This window comes from Phyllostomus discolor, chromosome 5 (genome assembly GCF_004126475.2).
Source record: "Phyllostomus discolor isolate MPI-MPIP mPhyDis1 chromosome 5, mPhyDis1.pri.v3, whole genome shotgun sequence".
NCBI classification, from domain to species: domain Eukaryota; kingdom Metazoa; phylum Chordata; class Mammalia; order Chiroptera; family Phyllostomidae; genus Phyllostomus; species Phyllostomus discolor.
This window is the reverse complement of record NC_040907.2, coordinates 133,090,821-133,114,135: the sequence shown is the minus strand read 5'-3', so window position 1 is coordinate 133,114,135 and position 23,315 is coordinate 133,090,821. Positions and strand designations below refer to the sequence as shown.

Sequence of the window (23,315 nt, the reverse complement as noted above, 5' to 3'; positions counted from 1 at the left end):
GCAAAGTAATTCTTGCGGTGGTTGTCGGGGGGGGGGGTCTTGCTTCTCCTCAAACTGATGGCATTTGAAGAGGGGTGATCTGCCTGAGAGTAATGGCTCTTGCAATATGGGGAATGACTCAGCACAGGGATCCTGGTGGCTGTTTCTTCAGTTCTCTCTCCAGAGCCATCAACCCCAGACTCTCCTCAAGCATCTCTAGTCCACCCTGCCCTCCCTTTGCCCAGGGTAAGTGACTCAAATGAGATTGTGTGCATTGGCCCTTCAAGAGGCTTTCTACATCTCCAGCTATCTCTCCCTAGCTGACAAAAAACCCTGGTGCTTTTCACCAGGATGTTATCTGGGTTCTTTTCTGGTGCTGTAAGCTAGAGAGCCCATCTTGGAGTTTAGACCCCACATTTCTCAGGGGGAACCCTCTGGCCACTGAAATATCTCTCTGGAAATGCAGCTGCTGCCCATGCAACCCCAGCCAGTCCTACTGTGCCTTCTCCCCACTTCCTGCGAGTTACATTGTGGTGAAGTGGCTTCTTCTGTCTGTGTGGTTATAAGACTTCTCTCCAGCTAGTGTTAGTTGGTTATTCTGGATGATTGCTCTCCAATTTAGTTGCAATTCCAGATTGGTCCTGGGCGGAGGTTAATGTAGCTTCCACTTACTCCTCCACCACATTGCATCATCAATTGCTTTTTCTACTTTAAAGCATTTTAAATAGGCACGAGGTTGTCAGTGATTCTTTGTGAAGACTGTTGTTCTCATTAATGACAGCAGTAAATCAAGACCCCATGTCAGATTACCAGTAACCTTGAGGAATTCAAATGGCTTCCACCATGATTTTCATATACCAACAGGGCAAAAGTTTTCTTCTCCTTCTTAGGTTCTTTGTGGAATGTGACCCCTGCTGAACTGCGCGTCTGGGCAGACTGTCATGTGCCTGTAAAATTAGGTTAAAAAGATTAGGAGATGTAAAAGTAATGGTTGGGAGTCAGTCAGCATATTAGAACATCTGGGTTGGGTAGTGGTTGAGTTTGGGCTTTAGTATTATTGTTTTTGCTTTTACAGAATGTTCTTATTGATAACTCACCTAGGCTTAAACACTGGAATTGGACTCATTAATCTTTCTTTGCTTATGTTTTAATAGCCAGAGCTAAGTGTATGGGTTTTTATTATGGCAACCTGAAAGTAGTTAAGAAAGGCATTGTGGAATTAACACCCTATTAATTTGGCCAAAGGAAGGGTGAGTAGGCTCAACCATTGATTTAAGGCATCTCTATACATACCAAATGCTTGCCTGTTCTAGAGAGGAAATATGTAGGATCCTGGGATGTATTTTCTTGCATTCTATGTAAATTGTTTTTAATTTTAGGGAGGAGAAAAGGGGCATGTGATGGTAAATGCAAAAGGAAAGAAATGCAACTGGGAGTGAATGTGAAGCTGTTTCTGGGGCTTTCTTTAGAGACAGCCTTCCGGCCAGGGGAGCAGGCTGCAGACTAACAGGTTTTAGATTAACATGTATTAAAAATGTATTTAGGAACATAAAATATTTAGGGTTTTTGAATTACTTGTTTGATACGCAAATGCCTCTGGCGATACCATGAAGGATGGTTGCATTACATTTGACAAATCGCAGCTCAGAGCCGTCTTCTGTTTGCTTACTTCCTCTAATTGTGTTGGGATGGATTTCCAAAATTCACTGAGTCACAGGCTTCACCCAGTAGCTGGTGGGGGTGAGGAAAATGTTGGAAGAAAAGGGGCTGGGCTGGCTTGGGAAATTGGAACCCAATACACCAGTGAGCCTCCATGGCAAATCCATTTCATCATGTTAAGGGAGTCAAATGAAATCTTAGTGCATATTTGAGAGGTTATCTTCATCACTCAGACAGCAGAAAATTCTTCATGTTTTTAACTAACTCATGAATGGTGATTTCTGTGGTCTTACTTTGAGGACAAACATATAATGCAAGCTAAAAATTAAAACCTTTTTGTTGCAAAATGACTTTAAATTTCATGCACCCCAGGAAACTGGGAACTAGGGGAATGTTCTGTGTCCCTGGGTGGGTGTTAGGTCCAGTGTTACTACTGAAATGGCTCAAGAGACCAATTTCCCAGAAAGACGATGGTGCAACTAAAGCTGGCTTCTGGTTCCACTTTAGTTTTCTCCTCTCTACAATGGGCCTAAGAACACTCAGAGAGTCCTTGTAGGGATTAGGTAAAATAATGTCTGTTAAATTCGTAGATTAGTGTCTGAGTAAATTAAAGCATCACAGAGTTTCCACTGCTGTATCCTTGAGAGCTAAGAATGACTTAGAAGTCCAGACATTCTTAATTGCTTTCTGGCACAACTTTCCCTTGGAGGTACCCAGCAGGAGCTACAGGGATATTATTGTTCTCAAACAATTAAGAAGAGGTAGGAACACACACAGTTACTCACAGGTGACATCTGAATACCATTCACTCATTCCTTTATTTTCAGTTCAAGTGATATAATATAATAATAGCAATAGCCATCATTTTTTAAATGCCTACCCTGTGTTGACATGTACTATGACAACTTCAACATCCTAAATCTCCTATGAGATGGGTTCTTTTGTACTATTTCCCCATCTTTTTTAAAGATGATACTTTGGTGAGATGGTGTTACATCCCAAGATAAACATGGACATTAAACACAGTAGAGCTGCATTTGAGCCTGGGTTCACCAGACCCATAAGCCAATGCTTTCTCAGTATCCCTTATCTTCTCCCAACATGGATGTCCAGAGATGGTATACAATTAAATCAAGTATTTGTTGCATGCTTTAGGCCCAGCATTGTGCATGGCTCTTTGAGAAGTACCAGAGAAGTCGAAGTTAGACAAAGGTACTTGCCTCTGAAAAGTCTCTGCAGTTCAGGTGTTTACTGTGGAAAGCAGAAATTGTGCAATTCAGCATCAACACTGATGCCTAACAAAGATTTAATGTTATGTCACAGGCAATAGGAACAGTAATTCCCAGTTCAGGGACCAACTTGGTGTTGATATCACTTTATTTTGTCTAGTAAGGATATTTAAAAAACAACTACTAATATCTATTGCCATCCTCATTTCAGAGGGGAAAAAATGGATAACACCAGACAAAAGGAAGAAGGATAAAGCCTTAAAGGGAAAGTGTGCAGAGGACTGCTCCAGATCAACGGGGCTCCCTTTTCTCTGCTCTGGGCTGGGAGGCTGACCTGTATGGTTTCCCTTAATGGAACTCCTGGACCCTGTGGTCTCCAGTGGGATTCAGCCAGAGAGACGCCCTGGCAGAAAAGGGAGAGAGGGGGGAGGATGAAGGCAGGTATTTGTTCCCTGATCTTTCCTGTGAGGTTCCTCCTGGCTGATAGTGTCCCTCCAAGGAAGAATCACTGCTACTAGGAGAAGGATCTGCTCCAACCCTGGTCACTACCTGCTCTTAGCTCAGGTTGCTATACTCTCTTTCTCTTAGGGCTTTCTGCATCCCACCAACACCTTTGTCATTAGTCTCTTTGTAAACCCTCCTTGGATTATCATTACTCAAGTCTTCTGTCTATGTCCTATTTGGATCCTGACTGATACAAGGATAGTCTGTAAAACCTAGCAATATTAGCTTCATGAAATGTTTACTGCATTGTCTAGCTTTTTCTCATGTCACTGCTGACCAGTTAAAGCTTCATCTTCTTTACCTGTATTACCATTCTGTTTTGCCTGGCTTTCTTGAACCTCTGATAGGCAACTACGTGCCTATACAGTGAAACCTTTTTGCTCACTGTGTAGCTATCCTGTTAGCAGAACACACTAATGTGTAACAGGGATAGTGATAGGCCATAGGAGTAGGTATCTTGAATAACACGTATCTGAGGGAGACTTGAAAGCAAGCGGGTGGCCAAATTAGCCAGGCCCGATGGTGGCAGTTCCTTGCCCTTGCCTCGGTTCTTTGGACCACACCATAGGCACAAATTCCTCGCCAGAGTGGTTAGGGCACAAGCTGATATGGTTGCCACTGTTCTTTTTAACAGTTGACACTTAACAGGTTTTATCTATAGTTTCTATCTTAATGAAACTTCCTATTCTTGTGAAACCAACTGGACCATTACTTTGACTTTAAAATTTATATACTAACATCACCTATTGATGTGTTTTGTGTTCCCAACACTTAATCACATTTCAACTGCCACAAAGAACAGTTAAAATCCAGTATGTTCAGGGGAAATTGAGGTAAATATGCTGTGTTTTCCTGTTCTCAGCCCACCCCTCCTTGTTAACCCCTCTAGCATTACTCTTACGTGTTTATTTGCTTTCGGACTCTATGAACATAGCTGAATACAGCTCTCTTCAGCCGTGATCTGTTATTGGGTACTGCATGGGGTATAGGGAAGGTTCCATTCATGTTCTCTCTACTGAGGAATGATATATTGTGGGTCCTTGAATAGTATTGTTTTGTTCAACATCATTTCATTATAAAGTTGATGACACACCATTGGAATTTAACTCTTGTTTATATCTACTAGTGTATGTAAATTGGTTTCATTACACTGTGCATTGTTTCATCACAGTTCTAAGACCATTGACAACATTAAGTGAGGATTTAGTGTATTAGTATGGACATAGGTTCAACTATGTGTAACAGAGACCCAGAATTAAAGTTGCTTAAATAAGTTAGGAGTTCAACATCTCTTACCACTGCCTAGAGGTAGGTGTTTCAGAGCTGGTAAAGTAGCTCTGCTCTATGCAGTATAGGGACCAGGCTCCTCCTGGTTTTTTTTTTTCTCTTGGGAGATTTGCCTTTATTTGTATGGCCCAAAGGCATACCTTTGAGGGCATGGCCCAGAAGTCATACTTATCACTAACACTCACATCCCACTGGTTCAAACTTGGTATATGGCTGCCCCCAGCTATAGGGAAAGAAGGGAAATGGTGCTTTTTATTCCATACCCACCAATTTAGCAGTGTATTATAAAGAAGAAAGGAAGAATAGATTTCAGGGAAAAGTTAGCCACATTTGGGAAATGTTAAATTCCCCTTGTGTCAACTGAGATGTTTTATTACATATAAGCCAAATGGGCTGTGCAGTTAGTTCCACTGAGCTTGAGTTGACTCAGAGACATCTAAATTGGCAACAGGGGACTAGAGTCTGGAGGAATTTTTTGGAATCAAACTATAGAATGCAGTCATATTCTAACAGGTGAACATTAGAATTCCCATGGAGAATGATTTTTTCAAGGGGCGTTTTGCAGAGAAAGAAGACCTGGACCTAGACTGCATCTAAGTGTATATGTTTCCTACATTTTTCCAGTAGGGAGGTGGTAGGTGTTGGGTAGGTATTCTCCGAGGGTCTCTTCAATACCTGCACATCTTTTGGGCAGAGCCACTGACTGCCTTTGTTATGGACTCTCTTTTGGAGGATGTTTACGTAGTGAACAAACAGCCTTGGAAGACAGAGCTAGTGTCTTCCTCCAGAACGAAGGGCAGCCATGCTTACTGATGAGTGTGAAAGATTTGGGTCCCCTACATTCAGGGTCCTTCTCCTTGTGAGGCACCCTACTCTATGTCTAGGTATTATCTAGCCCTCTTTCCATTTCCTTTTGGCAAATGGGAATTAAAGAACCAACACAAAGGCTGATACTTTGACTACAGCTACTGCTGTAAACCATCCTTTTTCTGTGACCAAGAGTCTAATGTCCTTTGCCAGCTCCATGCAAATATGTCAGGCTAACCTGTAAGTTTGACAGTAGCGTAAAATCTCAGACTTTTCACAGTTTTTAGTAAGAGAGGGACTTTTAATACAAAGGTAGGGCTGTTCATTACTGAATGCTACTAAGTCAAGGAAAATGAAGAATAAGAAAAGGCCTTGGTTTAATGATACAGTACAGTGGTTCTCAAAGTTTTGGGGCTCATACTCAAATTACTAAGGGTCTCAAAGAGCTCTTCTTTATGTGGGTTATTGCTATTGATACTTAATGTGTTAGAAATTAAAACTGAGAAATAACATACTTATAATTTATTTTAAAATAAAAATAATATAACATTCACATGGAAAAAAAAGTATGTCAAGCTGACCCTCACACCTTATACAAAATTAAATCAAAATAAATCATGCTTCTGAATGTGAAACTATGAAACTTTTAGAAGAAAACACAGGAGAAATTCCTTATGATCTGAGATTAGGCAAAGAGATTATAGATGTAAAGCAAAACCACAGTCCATAAAAGAAAAAACTGACCAATGGACTTCATCAAAATTTAAAACTTTTTCTTTGTGAAAGACACTGTTAAAAGAGTAAAAAGGCAAGCTACAGAATGGAAACAGCTATTTTCAAACCACGTATCTGATGAAAGACTTGTATCCAGAAAGCACAAGAATACTCAAAACTCAATGGTAAGAAAACAATCTAATTTAAAAAATAGGCAAAGGCTTAAACACACACTTGAGAAAAAAGGATATACAGATGGTAAATGAGCACCTGAAAAGATGTTCAGCATCATTAGTCATTAAGGAAATGAAAATTTAAAACATACTGAGAAACCACTAAATACATATTAGAAGGGCAATAACAAATTAATTACCAAGTCTTGACAAAGATGAGAAGCAACTAGAACTCTCATCAATTGCTGGTGGGGCTGTGAAATGGTACAGCCACTCTGGAAAACAGTTGGACAGTTTTTACACAATTAAGTACACACTTACCATACGAGTCAGCAATTCCTCCCCTAGGTATTTACTGTGGAGAATTGAAAATGCATATTCACACGAAAACCTGTGCATCAATGTTGATAGAAGCTCCATTTCTAATCACCAAAGCTGAAAACAGCTCAGTGTCCCTCACTGGACGGGTGGATAAACTTTGAGACACAGTGGTATACTACTCAACAATGAAAAGTAACAAGCTATTGATATGTGCAGCGACATGGATTGATCTCAAAGGCATTCTGCTGAGTGAAAGGAGCAGTCTCAAAAGATTTCATGCTGTAGGATTCAATTTCTGTGATTTTGGAAAAGAGACAACAATGGCAAGAATAGACAATTGCTCACAATGTGTTAAAACTCAAAGACCTGTAAACTGGAAAAATAAATTAAAAAGGGGAGTGATATTTTATTTTAAGTTAATTTTTTTAAATAAAGTAAAAATAGCAATATAAACCCATGATGTAAATGTAGCACATTTTATGAAATTAAACCATATTTTCAAGAACAAAAAATTAGTAAAAACAGTGGCATAATTTTACATTTTTATAAATTTCTTTACTATGTAGCTTAATAGAGATAGCTGGATTCTCCTATCTGCTTCTGCCTTCTTAATGTCACATAGTCTCTGGAAAACCCCACATACCCCTGAAAGAGATTAAGAGTGAAAAAAGCAAATAATGCCTTACTTTATTAAGATCATTGTTTGGACTCTATGGACCACCTGAAATAGTCTCAGGGATTCCCCAGGGTTCCTGGACCACACATTGAGAACCACTGATACAATACACTTCCAGATTTCAGTCATTTTTATAGCATCATGGCTTTTCCCCCCATACATGTTTACTTAATGTTTTTGTTTACATTGGTCCATTTTTATCATGTTTATTTAAAGAGGAAACTTTCTATATCTCCTATAAATGAACTACCCATCCCACTTTCCCATAAATGGGAAGTAGCTACAAAAATAAATAAGCAATTAGTAACTTATATTTTTTACAAAAGAAGTTTACCCATGAACCATCTGAACTGATCTCTGAATGTCATGCTTTGGAAAAATGCCAACACAGAGGAGTAAAGACAATGATAAAGGTAGCTACCTCTGACATATATTTCACTTATGTTAACCCATTTAATCCTCACAGTTATCATGAGAGCTAGGTAGTATTATCCCTTTTTAACTATTTTAAATATCTAAAGGATGCAAGCTGTGTTGGCAGATATGAAACCTGGATTATTGTCCAAGTTCTATCAAAACTTGCTGCTAGAACATGTCCCTGAACCTCATTATCCTCATCAATAAAATGAGGGCAGAGTACTAAATCAGGGTATTCAAGTTCAAACACTGGGTGCCCACCCAAGGGACCAGGCAGATAAGGGGGAATGTGGACTGAATGTAAGGCAATAAGGAGTAGTGGGGACAGTGGTAAACTAGGGACCTTGCATCTTGTTTAATAAAGGCAACTGCTACTCAGTTACAACTGTTTCTTGGTGGTGGTGGGGGTTTGTTGGTTTTGTTTTTGACAAGTATACTTTTATTTTATTCTATAAAAGAAGGTGGAAGTCTGGATACTTTGTGTACAATTTACCAGTGCCTGGAGCACTCGGAGAGGCCAGCCATACACACAGGCTGGCTGATTTATGACCTCTTGACTGGATGATCTCCTCTGGCTTAAAGGGTTCCATGATCAAATAAGATGTTTTTATACAGTGGTAGAAACGATACCCAAATTACAGAAACAGGCAGTTTAAAACAGTCATGAAAGGGGGTTATGGACTTAGAAGGTATCTCAACACAGCCTACATGAATACTGATTGGGAGCCAGGGTAATTGAAAAGCCCAGGTACATTAACAGAATAGCAAAGTATATTTCTTTGTATCCCTTTGGTGTTGGGTTAGAGCAAATCAGCAAAGTTTATCCAGAGCAATATTTATCAGCAATATTTATCCAATATTTTCAGTTTGCAGAGAGCTAATGTAACCACGAGATGGCTTATTGAAATTCTTTTCTTAGACATAGAGACTTGCCCAGGGATGGTCAGTGTTAGAAATTTTAGTCAGCAGTTGCTCAGAATAGTAAATACAAGCATGTGATTTATGCCATTGTGTGTACAAAGTAATGTTTCCTGAGACATTTTCTATATATATGTTGGCTGTTTTGTTTTGGGGGTTGGTTTGTTGTTTCTCCCTCCTCTGCTTATCAGATTTCCTTCTAAATCCTGGCATTTGACAATGTTGCAGGGCCAGTTTCTCTGTGAATCCACAGTAAAACATACTGGAGGTTTCACAATTAATCCAAATTTGGGTTTATGGTTTATGCAGGTTTATGTGAATTCCTGCATTTGTCTTTATGTATTGTGTACATATTCAGAAGGCCTGTTCCAGAGAGAAAAGGAGGGAGGGCAGAATCCATAGTCTGAATCTTGAAAGATGGGTTTATTCATCAATGACATCATTAGGATTGTATTTTCTCTTGGTTAATAAACTGTTTGGCAGGTGTTGTAAGCCAGCCAGAGCTAGTCATGCCATTTCTTGGAAATGATCTGAAGCTACTGGTAATTGAAATGATAATCATTTGATCAGAGTGAGAGCTATTTGAAAATAACACTCATCTCCAAACTTGTCTCTTCTATGAAACCATATTTGGTAAAACTGTTGTCAAAATTCATCTTTGCTAATGTTGAGAATTATATACCATGATAAATATTTTCCAGTGTATTCTAAACTTGATTTCTGGTATACCCTGTCCAGAGGTTGTTCCCATATCCTTTGAAACAATACCCAGGCTGAATTTTTATTCTGACATTTAATAATCACCATGTAATAGCTATAAAATGCGTGACAACTACAGATCTTTTATTTCAAGAGGATAGTGTAGTGAATCTGAGTGAAATCATCCATTGAAATGGTACTTTGTAATATGCCCCATTGTTTACATAAAGTATTGCAATATTTTTTTTCTTGAGCAGAGGATAAAAAGAGTTTCCACTTTGTCTCCCATTTAGTGGAAATTCATATTTGATCATGATAAGAGGAAATATTCCATTACAAAAGTTTTATTTTTCATTTTTGATGGGGTATTTGTTATTTTGCTGCTGCCTTACAAACTTTCTTCTCAGAAGCAGCTTGGAACTGGAGGAAGAAAAGTGTAATTTTAGATCCTACCTTAAAACATTTTTAAAAACTAACCCCAGGGTTTTTTTATTGCGTGAAGCTTATCTTAATAAACCCTTTTTTGTTTGCTTTGGAGTAGCGTGTGCAATGCTGTGTGTGCGTGAGTGGGGGAGAAGGAGGAAAGAGTCATGTTTAACAGTAAAATTAGTCAAAATCACTTGTGAATTCCTTTTGTTTAATAGCCTAGAGACATCTTCCTGTTGTTGTTTGTCAAAAATATTTCTCAGATTTTGTAAGCTTAGGGGTTTTCAGAAGCTAAGCTTTCTTCAGAAATGTGAAGTAAAAGAAATGAAAGAAGTCAGTTCAAGTTGAAATGCCAAATGTTTCAAATAATTTAACTTAAAACCCAGTGAGATGATATTAAGCCTTGTCCAAAGAATCTTCTGGTAAGAGAGGCCCCCCTTTTCTCCGTGTATGGACATCTATTAAATATCTTGGTGAATTAATTCTGAGTCAGAAAAGTTAGTTGTTTCCTGGAAGCAATTACAGATGCTTAAAATTCAAATTTATGATCCATAGGAGAAACTTAAGTTTCAACTGCTTTTCTTAGATTCAAAGCCTTTCTCCTCACTCGCCCTCTCGCCTCTTACCCCATATGTATTAAAAGAAAAAAAATCAGAACATTTCTCAACTTACAAAGTTTTTAAGAAACATGAGAATGTGTAAGTTTCTTTCAGTGGGAAGCACATAACATTTATGAAGTATTTCTTTTGGGATTACATCACAGTTTTATTTAATTTTTAGGACAAAAGTTAAATTCAATATTTGTGTATAAGCCAAGGGAAAATGTACCATAAACATAGGAATTTTGGGGTGAGTCAGAGTTCCAAGAATCCCAGATTTACTTAGACCATTTATATAGAGACAGGCTAACCATTAGTCATCTAGTTCTCACTTTTTACTTTTGCAATTAATTGTACTTAAAAATTAACTCTCACCCAAGCGGTCAGATAGGCAGAGTAGGCTTTGGCAGCTCACATTAAAAATAGCTATTAGAGCTACTGCCCAAGTTTTGTACTTTCTAATCATATAACAAATATATCATATAAATAATCATATAACAAATACATCATATTATTCCTCAACTAGACAACTAGCAGTGAAACAGTCATTGAAATGAACCGAGTTATTGACAATTCTCTGTCCCTAAAAAGCACATTGTCTGCTTGTATAAGGTTAAACCGCTGAAATGGGCAGATGGGCTTTACTGAAAATCTATCATTTACTTCAGAATGACAAATAATGTTTTTTGTTCTTCCTCAACCACCTGTTGTAGGATGAAGTCATTGCTGTTTCCGAAAAGGTGATTGTGAAGCTCGAAGACCTGGTCAAGTGGGTACATTCTGATTTCTCCAAGTGGAGATGTGGCCTCCAGGCTGGGTCCCTGAAGACAGAGGCCTTGGCAAGGAATGGACAGAAGGAAGCTCTGCTCAAGTACAGGCAGTCAACCCTGAACAGTGGGCTCAACTTCAAAGACGTTCTCAAGGAAAAGGCTGACCTTGGTAAATATAATCTGCACTTCTGAATCTAATGTCTGAGGATATATAGTAACCTACTTTTTTGGTTGTAGGTTTTTCTGGAAACTCTGGTATGTATATATACACATATACTGATGTGTGTGTGTGTGTGTGTGTGTGTGTGTACACTCTGATTATATCCTGATTATATATATTATTTCTTTAACTTCAAAGGGGCCTGGCAATACAGGTGGACAGATGAATGGGTATGTAAGGGATAAATTTTACCCATTAGAACACGGGACCTTCCTTCTGTGGATCCCTGTGCCAGAAACGTTAGGTGGAAAGTGAAATGAGGAAGAGAGATGAGTGACAGCGTGGAGCAGGAGAGCCATGCCAAAGTAGGGGACCACTGGTCGGCATAGGTTTTCCTGAGCTTTCAGCATTTAGTCATCACCATCAACTACATATTTTTTTTCTTTCCTTCCTTTCCATCTTCCACTGTAAGCTTAAAGACCTTGCGATTTGGAGTAATTACTTTAATTAGTGTTTGCATCCTACTGTGCTGCTTATTTAGTTGTATGGCCTTGGGCAAATAATTTAACCTCCAAGCCTCAGTTTTTCCATCTGAAAAATGGAGCGACCTGACAGGGTCACTGTGAGATGTAAGATATAAAGGGTCAAGTACAGTGATTGGTGTACACGGGGCTCCATAAGTAATTCTGTTGCTTTTTCTTAACACCTTTCTGCTCTAGTGACTTTTTCTTGCTCTTTGTGTCCTTTCCCTGTTTTTCTTACTTTTGTTTTTATCTCCCTGCAGCACTCACTGACTTACTCTTCTAGCATTGCTCAAGACCGGAGTTGACCTCTAATTTAGACTAGTTATTTCCTCTTTAGGCAAAGAGGAACTTTACTTTTAACATATTAAGGCATCTTTTTCTTTCATTCTAACACAATGCTGATTTTCGTAGCCCTATTTTATGCCTTAATGTGACAACTTCCTGTTTTTTTTTTACCTCGAATTTAACTATTATAACAAACATAGACTGTTTATCTTAACTGGCATAAAGAGACTGAATAAAACCAGTAACTGACTATCTTTAATGTGATTCTGGTTTGTGATGAGCTGTACTGTGTTTTGGGAATAGCATTAATATTATCTTGTAATTTGAGTTTAATGATCAACAGTTTCCTGGCGTCTTTGGTACATGTCAGACAGTAATATTTTGGGCACGGCAGCCTGATTGTCATGTGCACAGTTAGAGAAAATTATTAATCTAGTGGTTTTCCTTTTAAAGCCAAACGAACTTTTTTTTTAACGAATCTTTCTGTGTATGCTGTTACACCCTTCAATCTGTGAACACTCAGACTAGTCTTCTGAGGTGCGATAGTGTTGAATAATACATTTGTTTTGTTACTTTCCTAGTGTATGATCTAAGTTGTATCATTATTGTCTTGTTTTCCTTAGCATTAAAGCCTTTCTTTTGTTTGAAATTTTTTTTTAGTTATGGAATATACTGTTACTAATAAAAAACTAAACAGGAAACCCACAGGGGACAAAAGGATGTGTAGATGGTTAAGCTTGATGTCACACAAATAAACAAGAGTATTTATAGCAGGGTTGTTTTGGGTTTAAAATTGATAGTTTATTAATGAACATGAAAAGAAACCTAATCTCTTAATTCTAACAAAAGATTTAGAGGTTTTGATCTTTTTGAATTCTAAAAATGTCCATAATATACATTTTGAATAATTGATTCCAGAAGAAATTGGTTTACAGTGAATATTCAAAGTACTTAGTGGTTTTTAAATCTAGTTGTTCATTAGACACACTAGGGGAATTTAAAAAAAAATAAGACGGATTGCTGAGTCTGCTTCCCCAGATTCTTCTTTCAGTAGGACCAAAGCAAGGCTGAGGAATGTTTGCTTATAAAAGGCATTCTAGGTAATTCTTTTTTTTTTTTTCCGGGGTAGTGATGTCTCATTTGGGAAACAGCTCTACTATTAGTGCTGAGGAAGAGAAAAAATCATCAGGGTATTTGATTGGGAGACTCTCTTCTCTGCTCAACAAGAAACACCATGTCCTTTTTCTTTTTCTTTTTTTAATGTAAAATACCCCTTTAAGGATAGAATTTGGGACCTTGAAATTCTACTCAGTTGGTATGAACTGTGGGGAATTTGAGACAAATAGCTTTTGTAATTGGAATGCACACTGTGTTGTAATAATGTGGAAAGAGAAACAAAAACTTTTCTTAATGTAATGAGTTTCCATTATCTGCTTGATCTAAGGTTTACAAGTCTACATTGTTAGGATTTATTTTGGGGAGACAGGGGGTGTCATTTGCTGTTTGCATTCCTGTCCCCGCAACTTTCTCTTCAACCTCTTCCTTTCTCTGTCTGCAACATCAAAATATTTGTTGTCTGTACTTTTCTTTCTTACACAGTGGTTTTCTTATCTCCCTTTCTCTTGGCCACACTAAAACCACTTCCAATACCACATTGTTAATGGAAGTTCACACACTTATTAGGTTTTTCCTTCTGTAGAACTCTTCCAATTCCTCATTGTTCTTACCAAAGAAAGAAGATGAACTCTGAGATTACTTAAGACCCCCCCTTTCTTTTTCTGGTGGAAGTAAGCAAAGAATGGAAAGATCTCACCTTTCTGTAGATAAAGTAAAACTGCAATGTTATTTTTTTTAACTGAGTTATTTCATCATGTTAAAACATCAATAAAAACAAAATAATTAGGTTACCTCTTAAAAGAAGGGCTTTTACCATATAAAAAGTAATTAAAGAACTGTTCTTGCTCAATGTTTAGGTAGAATAAATTCCCTTTAATCTCAGTTTGTGTCACTTCCTGTCTCTCTCTGAATAGTAAAAAAAAAAACAACCAAGAATGTTCTCATAAATGTGTGTCTGCCAACAAATTAATACTCCACAAAGAGAAACTCTGCCCCAAATGGCAGCTTCCAATAACTGCTCTGATTCAAATCACAATTCTTTCATTTTTTTATCCCCTTTTCCTCTTCAAGGACAATATTTGCAGATGTCATATTTGCTTTTTAAAACTCTCTGGAGTTTTCATTTTAAGATTCTAAATGACTGGTGACTAAAATTGCAGATAGACCATGGGAAAACTAGTACTTTTAAACAACACTTCTGAGATGCGTAAGAATACTTTGTCCCCTTCCTCCTCTTTGTGCTTTTCAAAGAAAGAAAGTTGAACATAAAACCAATTCAAATTGTGACTTTACTCAGTGAGATGTTTTGCCTTCTTTCACAGTAGTTTCATACCGAAGTTTATAGAAAAAAAACCATCTTACAATAGAAGGGTTAAGGAATGTATTATTCATAAGCATAACGAACACAGGAACCTGTTTTTCCAGAAGAATCGGGTTGATTAAATCATTCACTACACAAGCCTCTCATTATTTATTTTTGTCTTTAGAATCACAGTACTTAGCTTTTGTAATAAAGTGGACTCGATACCCATATTTGGTATGGCAGTTAGAAGTAACCAAATGAAGAATTATTTCATTTTATAAAATTTTTTAGCATCTAAGGAATATAAGCACTATCAGTTAAACATAGCAAACTTGCATTTTCTTTTATTCCTTGGGCAGTAGTTTGAAAAAAGTCAAATTATTTTATATAACACTGCTTCTTACAGAGTTCCTTTAAGTGAAGTATGAAAGCTGCAGTGCAAGCTTTATTGGCCTATAAATATGTCATTATAGTTGGACTACATTTATATGCTTTGGATTGTTGTTTAAGCCAAGAAAATATGTCTCTACAGGTTGACTTTTTATTGAAACCCTTTGAGGCATACAACAGAATGTATTTTAGGCCAAGGTTATTAAAACAGCATTTTCATTTTTTTGCAGCAGACTCATTGTCAATTATGCTGCCACAAACTGTCTGTGGACAGGCAGTTATGAATGGCTTTATCTCCAAATGTGTCTTTAGAAAAAGAAAGAACAGATAGAGTGTTCTCAGATGAAATCGAAAAAAGAGACCAAAAGATGTGAGTGTGCTATGGCTGAATTTAATGAGGGGGGTTCCCTCAGTTCAATTTCTGTTTCTGAAGTCCCATCATATTGAGAAAGAGTGGCTTCCCCTGTCCCTTCTGTTGCTAAGACTTTAACTGTTCTTTGGGGAATAAACAGCATGGTGATGTTGAAAGAGAACTAACTGGATGGGATGTCAGGAGAATCTCAGCTCTACCTGTAGATCTGTCACTCACTGGAGAAGTCACTGCATGTTTACACATTCGAGTTCCTTGTGCGTAAAATGGGGAATAGTGTGTACCTGGGTTTTTCTTATTTTCTCAAATACCTGAGAAAATCAACTGAGGAAAAATTAATATATATGGGAGCATTTAGTACTGAAATCTAAGATGCTGTTATTATATTATTATTACACAGTACAGTGTCAGCTCTTCTGTCCCTTTTCAGTTTCCCTAGTGATTTAGGGCAAGGTTTACTCTCATTACTGTCTGCCTCAATAGAAGATTGTTATTAAAATCCTTCAGATCCTAATTTTATTTACATATATTTTTGTAATATATAATATATGTTATACATAAAATGTATTATAGATAAATTTTTTTATATTTCTTTACATACAGATATATATTTACATTTTGTATTAAATAACATTTTTCCTCTCAAAAATTCTGTCAAAATAATCTGGGCCATAAGTGGCCAGTAGTATAAGCAAATTCTCAGGTGCTTATAGTTAGAAATTGACTATAGTCTCTGCTTGGTAATTCTGGAGGTCTTGTATTCAAATAGTTATTTCAGATTACTTTTGAGTCTGAGATAAGTCAACCTGCTTCTTGGAATGTGGCTATGGGAAAGATTCTCACTCTGTGTTGAAGAAAACAATATTGATGTCTCTAATAAGAAGCAGCCTAAGTTTGTTATAAGGTAGTTTGTTATAATAAGGATTTTTCACGTAAGATAGCTAATGAACTTCTTAGGATTTTTACTGGGACAATCCTTTTCTTTCTTTTTTCTTTTTAAAATTTTTTATTTATTAATTGATTTTTAGAGAGAGAGAAATGTCAATTTGTTATTCTACTTATTTAAGCATTCATGGGTTGATGCTTGCATGTGCCCTGACTGGGAATTGAATTCACAACCTTGGTGTATTGGGAGGATGTTCTAACCAACTGAGCTACCTGGGCAGGGCCTTCCTTTTCTTTTTTCTTTCCTTCCTTCCTACATGTAAATTTTGTATGTATATTAAACAGTCTTGTGAGAGTATTTGTTGCTTATATTTTAACTTCCACTACTGAACTAGCTATACTATTTGCCTGAAGATAGAGACTAGGGAGGTTTCTTACAAGATAAAATTGCTGAATTATTCTATTCATGAATATCATGAGGCACCCCTACAGAAGGGCCTCTTTACTGAAACAAATTTGGCCTTTATAGTATCCTTGAGTTCAAAATAGAAATCAGTGACATATGGGGCTTACCAGAAATTTGTAAAGATACTTTCCAAAGGATTTTCTCACAAGGTTCTCTGACAATATTGTTGTGTAAACCATGCCTCTTTAAAGAATATAATCATAGCACCATTTACATTGAACAGCATGCTGTTCAAATGCCGACATGGCACTTTCTCGAAGTGGTTGTTTGTGCCATTGTAAAGTGATGGCCCAAAGGACATTGGTCAGGAGCAAGTTCACACTTCCAGGCGTCTGCCTCTAAGTTATCCACTTGGAACCACTTAATGACAGGATATTTTCTAAGAACCTGGGAACACATAGGGAGGTTATTCCCTTTTAACTCATTTCAGAGTTAAAATTCAGCTTGGCCATCTAATCAAATAGCTGAACATTGTCATGCAATAGTGGTAGAATGTGTAAAAAGTATCTTTAAAAAATAACAACCACGTGAGTTGTCTGCACTCAGCCATGTTGGCTAGTACTGTAGGAAGCCTCTGGGAAATCGAACGCTGTGTGAGCCATTGAACAGCTGGTCGTCAGTAGTGCCATCTAGATATCCATACTGCCCTCTCCAATGAAGGGCTTGTTCTAAGTTAAGACCCTCATTTGGAATTTCTGTTGACTTGTGGGTCTTCTAGTGTTTTTTAAAGGAAGGGATGTTTTTGAGAACTGTAGATTGATATGTTCTTTTGGTTATGGGTAGTCAACTGTGGAGAATTTTGTAGAATTTAAGCATTTATTCTTACTTTTAGAATTGGAGGTATCAAGACAGAAGTGGAAAAAGTGAAATAAGGAATTTCCAATGCTATTTTGATTATTCAGATGATCAGTATTTATGAGGGGGAACCCAAAAAACCCCAGAACTTATTTATAAAAATTGTTTATTTATTCTTACTTGTTTAAATTTCAATTACCTTCAAAGTACTCTCCATTTGATACAGTACAGCTGTTGAGATGTTTTTTCCACTGCTCAAAACAGTTTTTGAACTCATAAATTTTGATGCCTTTTAGTGCTTCTGCCATTTTTTTGTTGTTGTTTTACCTCTTCCACATCAGCAAATTGTTTCCCTTTGAGGACATTTTTCATTCTGGGAAACAAAAAAAAATTGCTCTGGTGAGATCAGGTGAATAGGGAGAGTGGGGCATGGGGGTCATGCTGGTTTTGGTCAAAAATCACTGAACACTGAGCACAGAGTGGGCAGGTACACTTGTAAATCACCCATCATGAAATGGGCAAACGCATTGAGTCTTCAAAAAAATTTCGCTGAAACCAAACACAGCCTCTCACAACAACGCCAGCCAGTGCACTGATACAGATGGGTTCCTAGAACACTACCTAGCTGGAGAAGCCTGTACAAATGGCCTGCCCTCCAGAAGATAATTCCAGCATTTCTTGTGTCCCCCCTCATATCTCTTAGATGCAATGTACAAACACAGTAAGAAACTCATGCTGTCTGGAGCTCTTCATAGAATCGTCAGCCTGGACATTGGTAAAGTTGATGTTCCCCCTCCCCGCTTCTTTAAAATAGTACTTGATTCTTGTATTGCTTGGCTAAACAACCCCAATTTTTAAATTCTTCCCCAGGATGTGGTTTTAAAATCCTTCACCCGCCTGGTTATTCATCTCAGGACATTCACTTTGGGTGTTCTTACGCCATTTTACCCATTTACAATACATGCTACAAGTTCTTCTTTGCTAAGAATTCTAGAACCAGACTAGGAGTGTCATTCAGTGGAGAGGCCATGGTACATCTGTCAGGCTTGTCCTATCTCCAGGCAGGACATGACACTGGCAAAACTATTAGACTCTATTTCTTAGAGCTTTATCATTTTGACTCTTCTATTCCTCAAAGCAAAAAGTTATTCAGCCACTGTATCTCCTGAATTTTGGTTATCTGTTTGCTTGTGGGTTTTTTTTTATATTATTATTTATTGATTAGAGAGAGAGAGAGACATCAATTTGTTATTCCATTTATTTATGCATTCATTGGTTGATTCCTGTATGTGCCCTGACGGAACCCAACCCTCCACTCTGATGTATCAGGTTGTTGCTCTAACCAACTGAGCTACCAGGCCAGGCCCTGTTGATTGGCTTTTTTAAACAGTAGTATTAAATGTAGAATGCTATTTAATGAATATCATTGTCACTTAATATGGTCAGAGCCACTGTGGCTCAATATCAATGCTGGGCCTTTTGAATTTCTGTAATTCCTGTATTCATGTACTATAGCATTTAAGGTAGAAATTGTCCAAATTGGTTTTTGCCTCAGTAAAGGTCCACAGCTGATTACCAGCCTGGCGCTCCAGTCAAATAAGATAAAAACCATCAAGTCTTCCCTAAATTATATGTGTTAGTATAATTTACTATCATCCTTCAAGAATCCAGCTATTTTTGCTATTTTTGTTGTTTTTTTCTGGTGTTTTATCTTAATCACATGGCCATGATGAAGAAGGCAACCAACCCATACTTTGGTTTTAGCTTTATTAATAAGAAATGCTAATTTCACAATGAACTGTCTGTGGTGATCGCCATCTGATAGGAAGGTAACCAAAAATGGAAAAACTTCAGCCTGTGGGCTGAGGTCCTACGCTATCTCTGATGTTACCTTCAGTTTCTGGTTACATGCTTGGGGTCTACTGGAAAAAGTCTTTTAAGCGGCCTTGGCTTCTCACAAGGTCATAAATTTCTGTTATCATAGATAGATTGACAAACTTGGAGTAATAGCTCTATTTGCCTTTGGTGATAGGAGAAAGCCTACTGTGAGGAACAAACTCTATCAGTTCACAATGGTCTATTAAACATCTCTTGAAAAGTACAACATTGTGCCTCAAATTGCTTTAAAAATGAGGTTGGATTTAACAGTTCTCCTTCCAGTTGGAGGTGCATAATGTGTTTCTCTTTTTATTACAATTCCAAAATGTTTTTGTTTGCTTCCACTTTTCATCTCTTGAGCCACTGCATGATTACTGACAGTAGGCAATTTCTACATCTGTTATCACGATAGCATTACCTTGGATCACAGAGCACACATGTCCTACATGTGAATCGATTTGGCTTTTCCAAAGGGTTTTGGGAGCAGTTATTTGATTTGGACATTTAAGCTTAGCTCTCTTTAGTATTGATGCTGATTCTTCTACACAGCTCATTTGTCTTTTTAGAGTACTTTAAATGTGAGGTTTTATTGCAAAACATTAATTTTCCTTAATGTCAAAGGTTTACTCTCCTTCTCTCTCTTCTAATATTATGTATTTAACTCTGTAGTTTGTACAGGTCACTACAGAGAACAGCTGAGGTTTGGACCTTTACCCAATTTTAATAAATATATTTATTTAGGACAGACGGGAAGTGTTTCATGCACGGTAGGGGCTGAGCAAATAGTGCTGCTGATTTGGGGTGTTTCTAGCTGCCCCGCCCTGTATGTTTTCAGAGCCGGGATGAGGTGGTGTAGCTTCTTTCTCCCTAGAATTCCAGAGCCATGCCTTGTTTTGAACTCTCTTTCTTTGGACCTCTCCACTCGCTTTTTCAATTTGTAATCATTTCCAGCATCTTATATACTTCTGACTTTCTTTAAATATTGACTTTCAGCCCGTAACCCCCAGCCCTCATCCCTGTCTTTGATAACCTCATGCCTGCTGGAAAAAATATAACACAAATGTAAGCAAACATCCAGTGAGCTGTTCAGTCCCAGCTTCCATTTCTTTCCTTTTCTATTAAATAATTTTCACTGCTGTGGTACATTTTGTCCTCCCAACATGATCCATGTTCGTAGTACTTTGTAGGCAATGCAGACAAACAAAAAGCAGAAAAATATAAGTGGCTTATTTTCTCCCACCCAGAATTAATTGCTGTTAGTATTTTTATCTGTGTGCCAATGTATATGAATGTGTGTAGAGGCAACAATTCACATGCATACTGTTTTGCCCCATAAAAATGAAACCTGATGTTTTAACCCCCAATTTACATTCATATAAATGTATGTGACAATGCCTCCATGTTTAAGACATTCTACACTGTTTTGTTTTGTCTGCATAATGTTTCATTATAGAGCTGTTTCTTCTATTGTTGGACATTTCCGTTGCTTCTGTTTTCCTACAAACTCTCTGAAACCCTTGTAGCTCTGCCCATGTCCATGTCTATTTCCTCATACTGTACATTATGGAGGTGGACTTGCCAGCTCAAAGTGCACGGAGAGTGTTAAATCAACCTGTCTTTCTCCCTTATCTCTTATCACCTTCTGCTCTAGCCTAACTAGTCTAACTGCCTGATCTTCTTTCTCTTTAACCACATACCTGCCCCTATCCTCTCTGGTATGTTTTGAGTGGCTCATACCTTGAGTCATTCTTGGAATGCCCCTTTCAGGATTCTTGCCTATAGAAATTCTCTCTTTTGTTTAAGACTCAGTTGAAGTCCCTGAAGCACTTGTTAGCCATTCGGCTCATAAGAGTTTCCCTGCTCTTATCACACTGTGTCTCTACCACCTAATTGAGCACCTTCCTCCATAATAAGCAATATAATGCGGCATCTTTCTTTCCGTGTTTGTCTTATCTTCCCAGTAACAGTCTTAACTCTATGGTGTAGGCACTCTTAACTTCAAAGCTATACTTAATAGGTTAAGTAAACACACGACTTTTATGGTCAACCTCCACAGATATCTCTGCACTTCTCTGTCTACTGGGAACACCTGTGTGCATATTTAGTGGTTGACTTGGCTTCTTTTGCCAGGAGTTCCTACGACGCCTTTCCAGTGGAGGGGCTGTCTCATTGGCACCTGGGAGGAAAAGCAACATAATTGTGTTTTTTGTTTTCTAACTATTCTTGGTTTAATTCATAATCAACCATCTATAGACTCATTCTTGGCAATTTATCGAAAGAGATTTTGAACATGCTTGAGGCTAGCCTGATAGCCTGTGGACTTTTGAGGTTGGTGTAAGGGGTTGTTGTGTGTGGACCTTTTACATATTAAAACAGGCACTTTTTAAATTCCTCTCTTCCTCAAGGGAACATTTTTATATTTCAGGATTATAGCAGTGACAAAAATGTACAGGGAAATAAACCACTCCAGACTGGACTTGCTCTGCCTTATCTTTTTCATCATCGGATTGTCTGCAATCTGTCTTTTTTTGTGTGTGTAGGTGACAGGTTATTAAGGAGATGGTTTTAGCAAGATATCTAGTACTTCTTTCCCTAGGCATTTGCACTGTTTTAATACTCACCTCCCTTAAAATGGTTACTTGCTAGGACAGTGGAGGGTATTCTCCACCTTCCAGCTACCCATTCTACTTCTTTGGTTCACAAAGAAAGTGTTCTATTAGGCTCTACAAAAACAATGCTTCCTGCCTGGCCTGTTCACTCAATAAGAAATAAATCATTGTTTTCATAGCCATGCCTGATAATAAGGCAGATTTCAAAGCATGATGAAACGTATACTTTTCTAGCAGAGAAAAACCTATAGTTACCTGGCTAATTACCCATCACGTGATGGCTGTGTGTAAATATAGGCTTTTCACATGTGCAGCTTCTGTGTGGGTTTCTATTTTTTTTAATTGAGAATGCTCATTTAGTTACCATTGTTTTATATTAATTTCTTCAATCAAAGATTTAGAAGAATGAGCAAATATAAAAGCTACCATTTTAGGGTGGCTTCTTTTTGACCTTTGTGGTATGGACTTTAAAATAAGACAGACCTGGATTCCAGTGCTTGCTCCATGAGCTCTATGACTTTAAAAATTGTGGTTCTGCTTTGATTGCTTATTTATGAGACAGTTAACAATACCTGTCTCATGAGACTGGGGAAGATGAGATTAGATCACCTGTGGGAGAGCACCAAGCTCATAGCAGCAGCACTTCATCAAGAACATTAGTTTCTGCCCTGGCCATGTAGCTCAGTGGATTAGAGCATCGTTCCTGATATATCAGGATGAAGGTTTGATCCCTGGTCAGGACACATGCAAGAATCAACCAATGAAGGCATAACTAAGCGAAACAACAAATCAGTGTGTCTCTCTCTCCATTCCTCTCTCTAAACTCAATAAATAAAAATAAAGAACACTAGTTTCCTTTTCTCTTTTCTTTAGAAAAGTAAAGCTGACAAAGTGCTATTTTCTTCCCCAAGAAAGTAAATTGGACAATTCCAACCTAAAAGAATACCAAGATATAGATAACAGTAGTATGTTATCTTACAAACATTTGATTGTCTATTACAAGGCACTGAAACTAACTCAGGGTTAAATACGTCATGATCCCAGTTTTCTAAGAGTCCAGAAAACCTCGAGAGTCATTGTGAGAGCTTTTAATGTGATGTTGTATTTAATTCTCCGTGCTAGAATTTACTTGTGTGTGTTGTCCTGTAAACCATCTGCTTATACTACCCCTGATCACTCTTTAATCATAATTTGTATGTCATCCTTGTGCAGGGACCATGCTAATCTTCTCTGTATTGTTCCAATTTTAGTATATGCGCTGCCAAAGTGAGCACTCTTCAATCATAATTAACAGCTGATTCTACTTGGTCAGCAAATTTGGTGCCAGGACTTCAAATGCCCTTTGGGATATCACAA

General features: G+C 37.7%; 1 protein-coding gene and 1 non-coding gene across 2 annotated transcripts in view; one reads left to right on the top strand and one right to left on the bottom strand.

Annotated features, from left to right (window-relative positions):
- The window catches only part of ARID5B (AT-rich interaction domain 5B), a 178,441-nt gene that overhangs the window by 23,768 nt on the left and 131,358 nt on the right, over window positions 1–23,315 (top strand). Inside the window, exon 3 of the mRNA XM_028511577.2 lies at window positions 11,122–11,347. Coding sequence (XP_028367378.1) covers window positions 11,122–11,347 — 226 coding nt within the window. The remainder of the gene's footprint in view (window positions 1–11,121; window positions 11,348–23,315) is intronic.
- LOC114498222 lies at window positions 23,132–23,233 on the bottom strand. Its single transcript, XR_003684668.1, has one exon. It is a non-coding gene; the product is annotated as a U6 spliceosomal RNA (small nuclear RNA).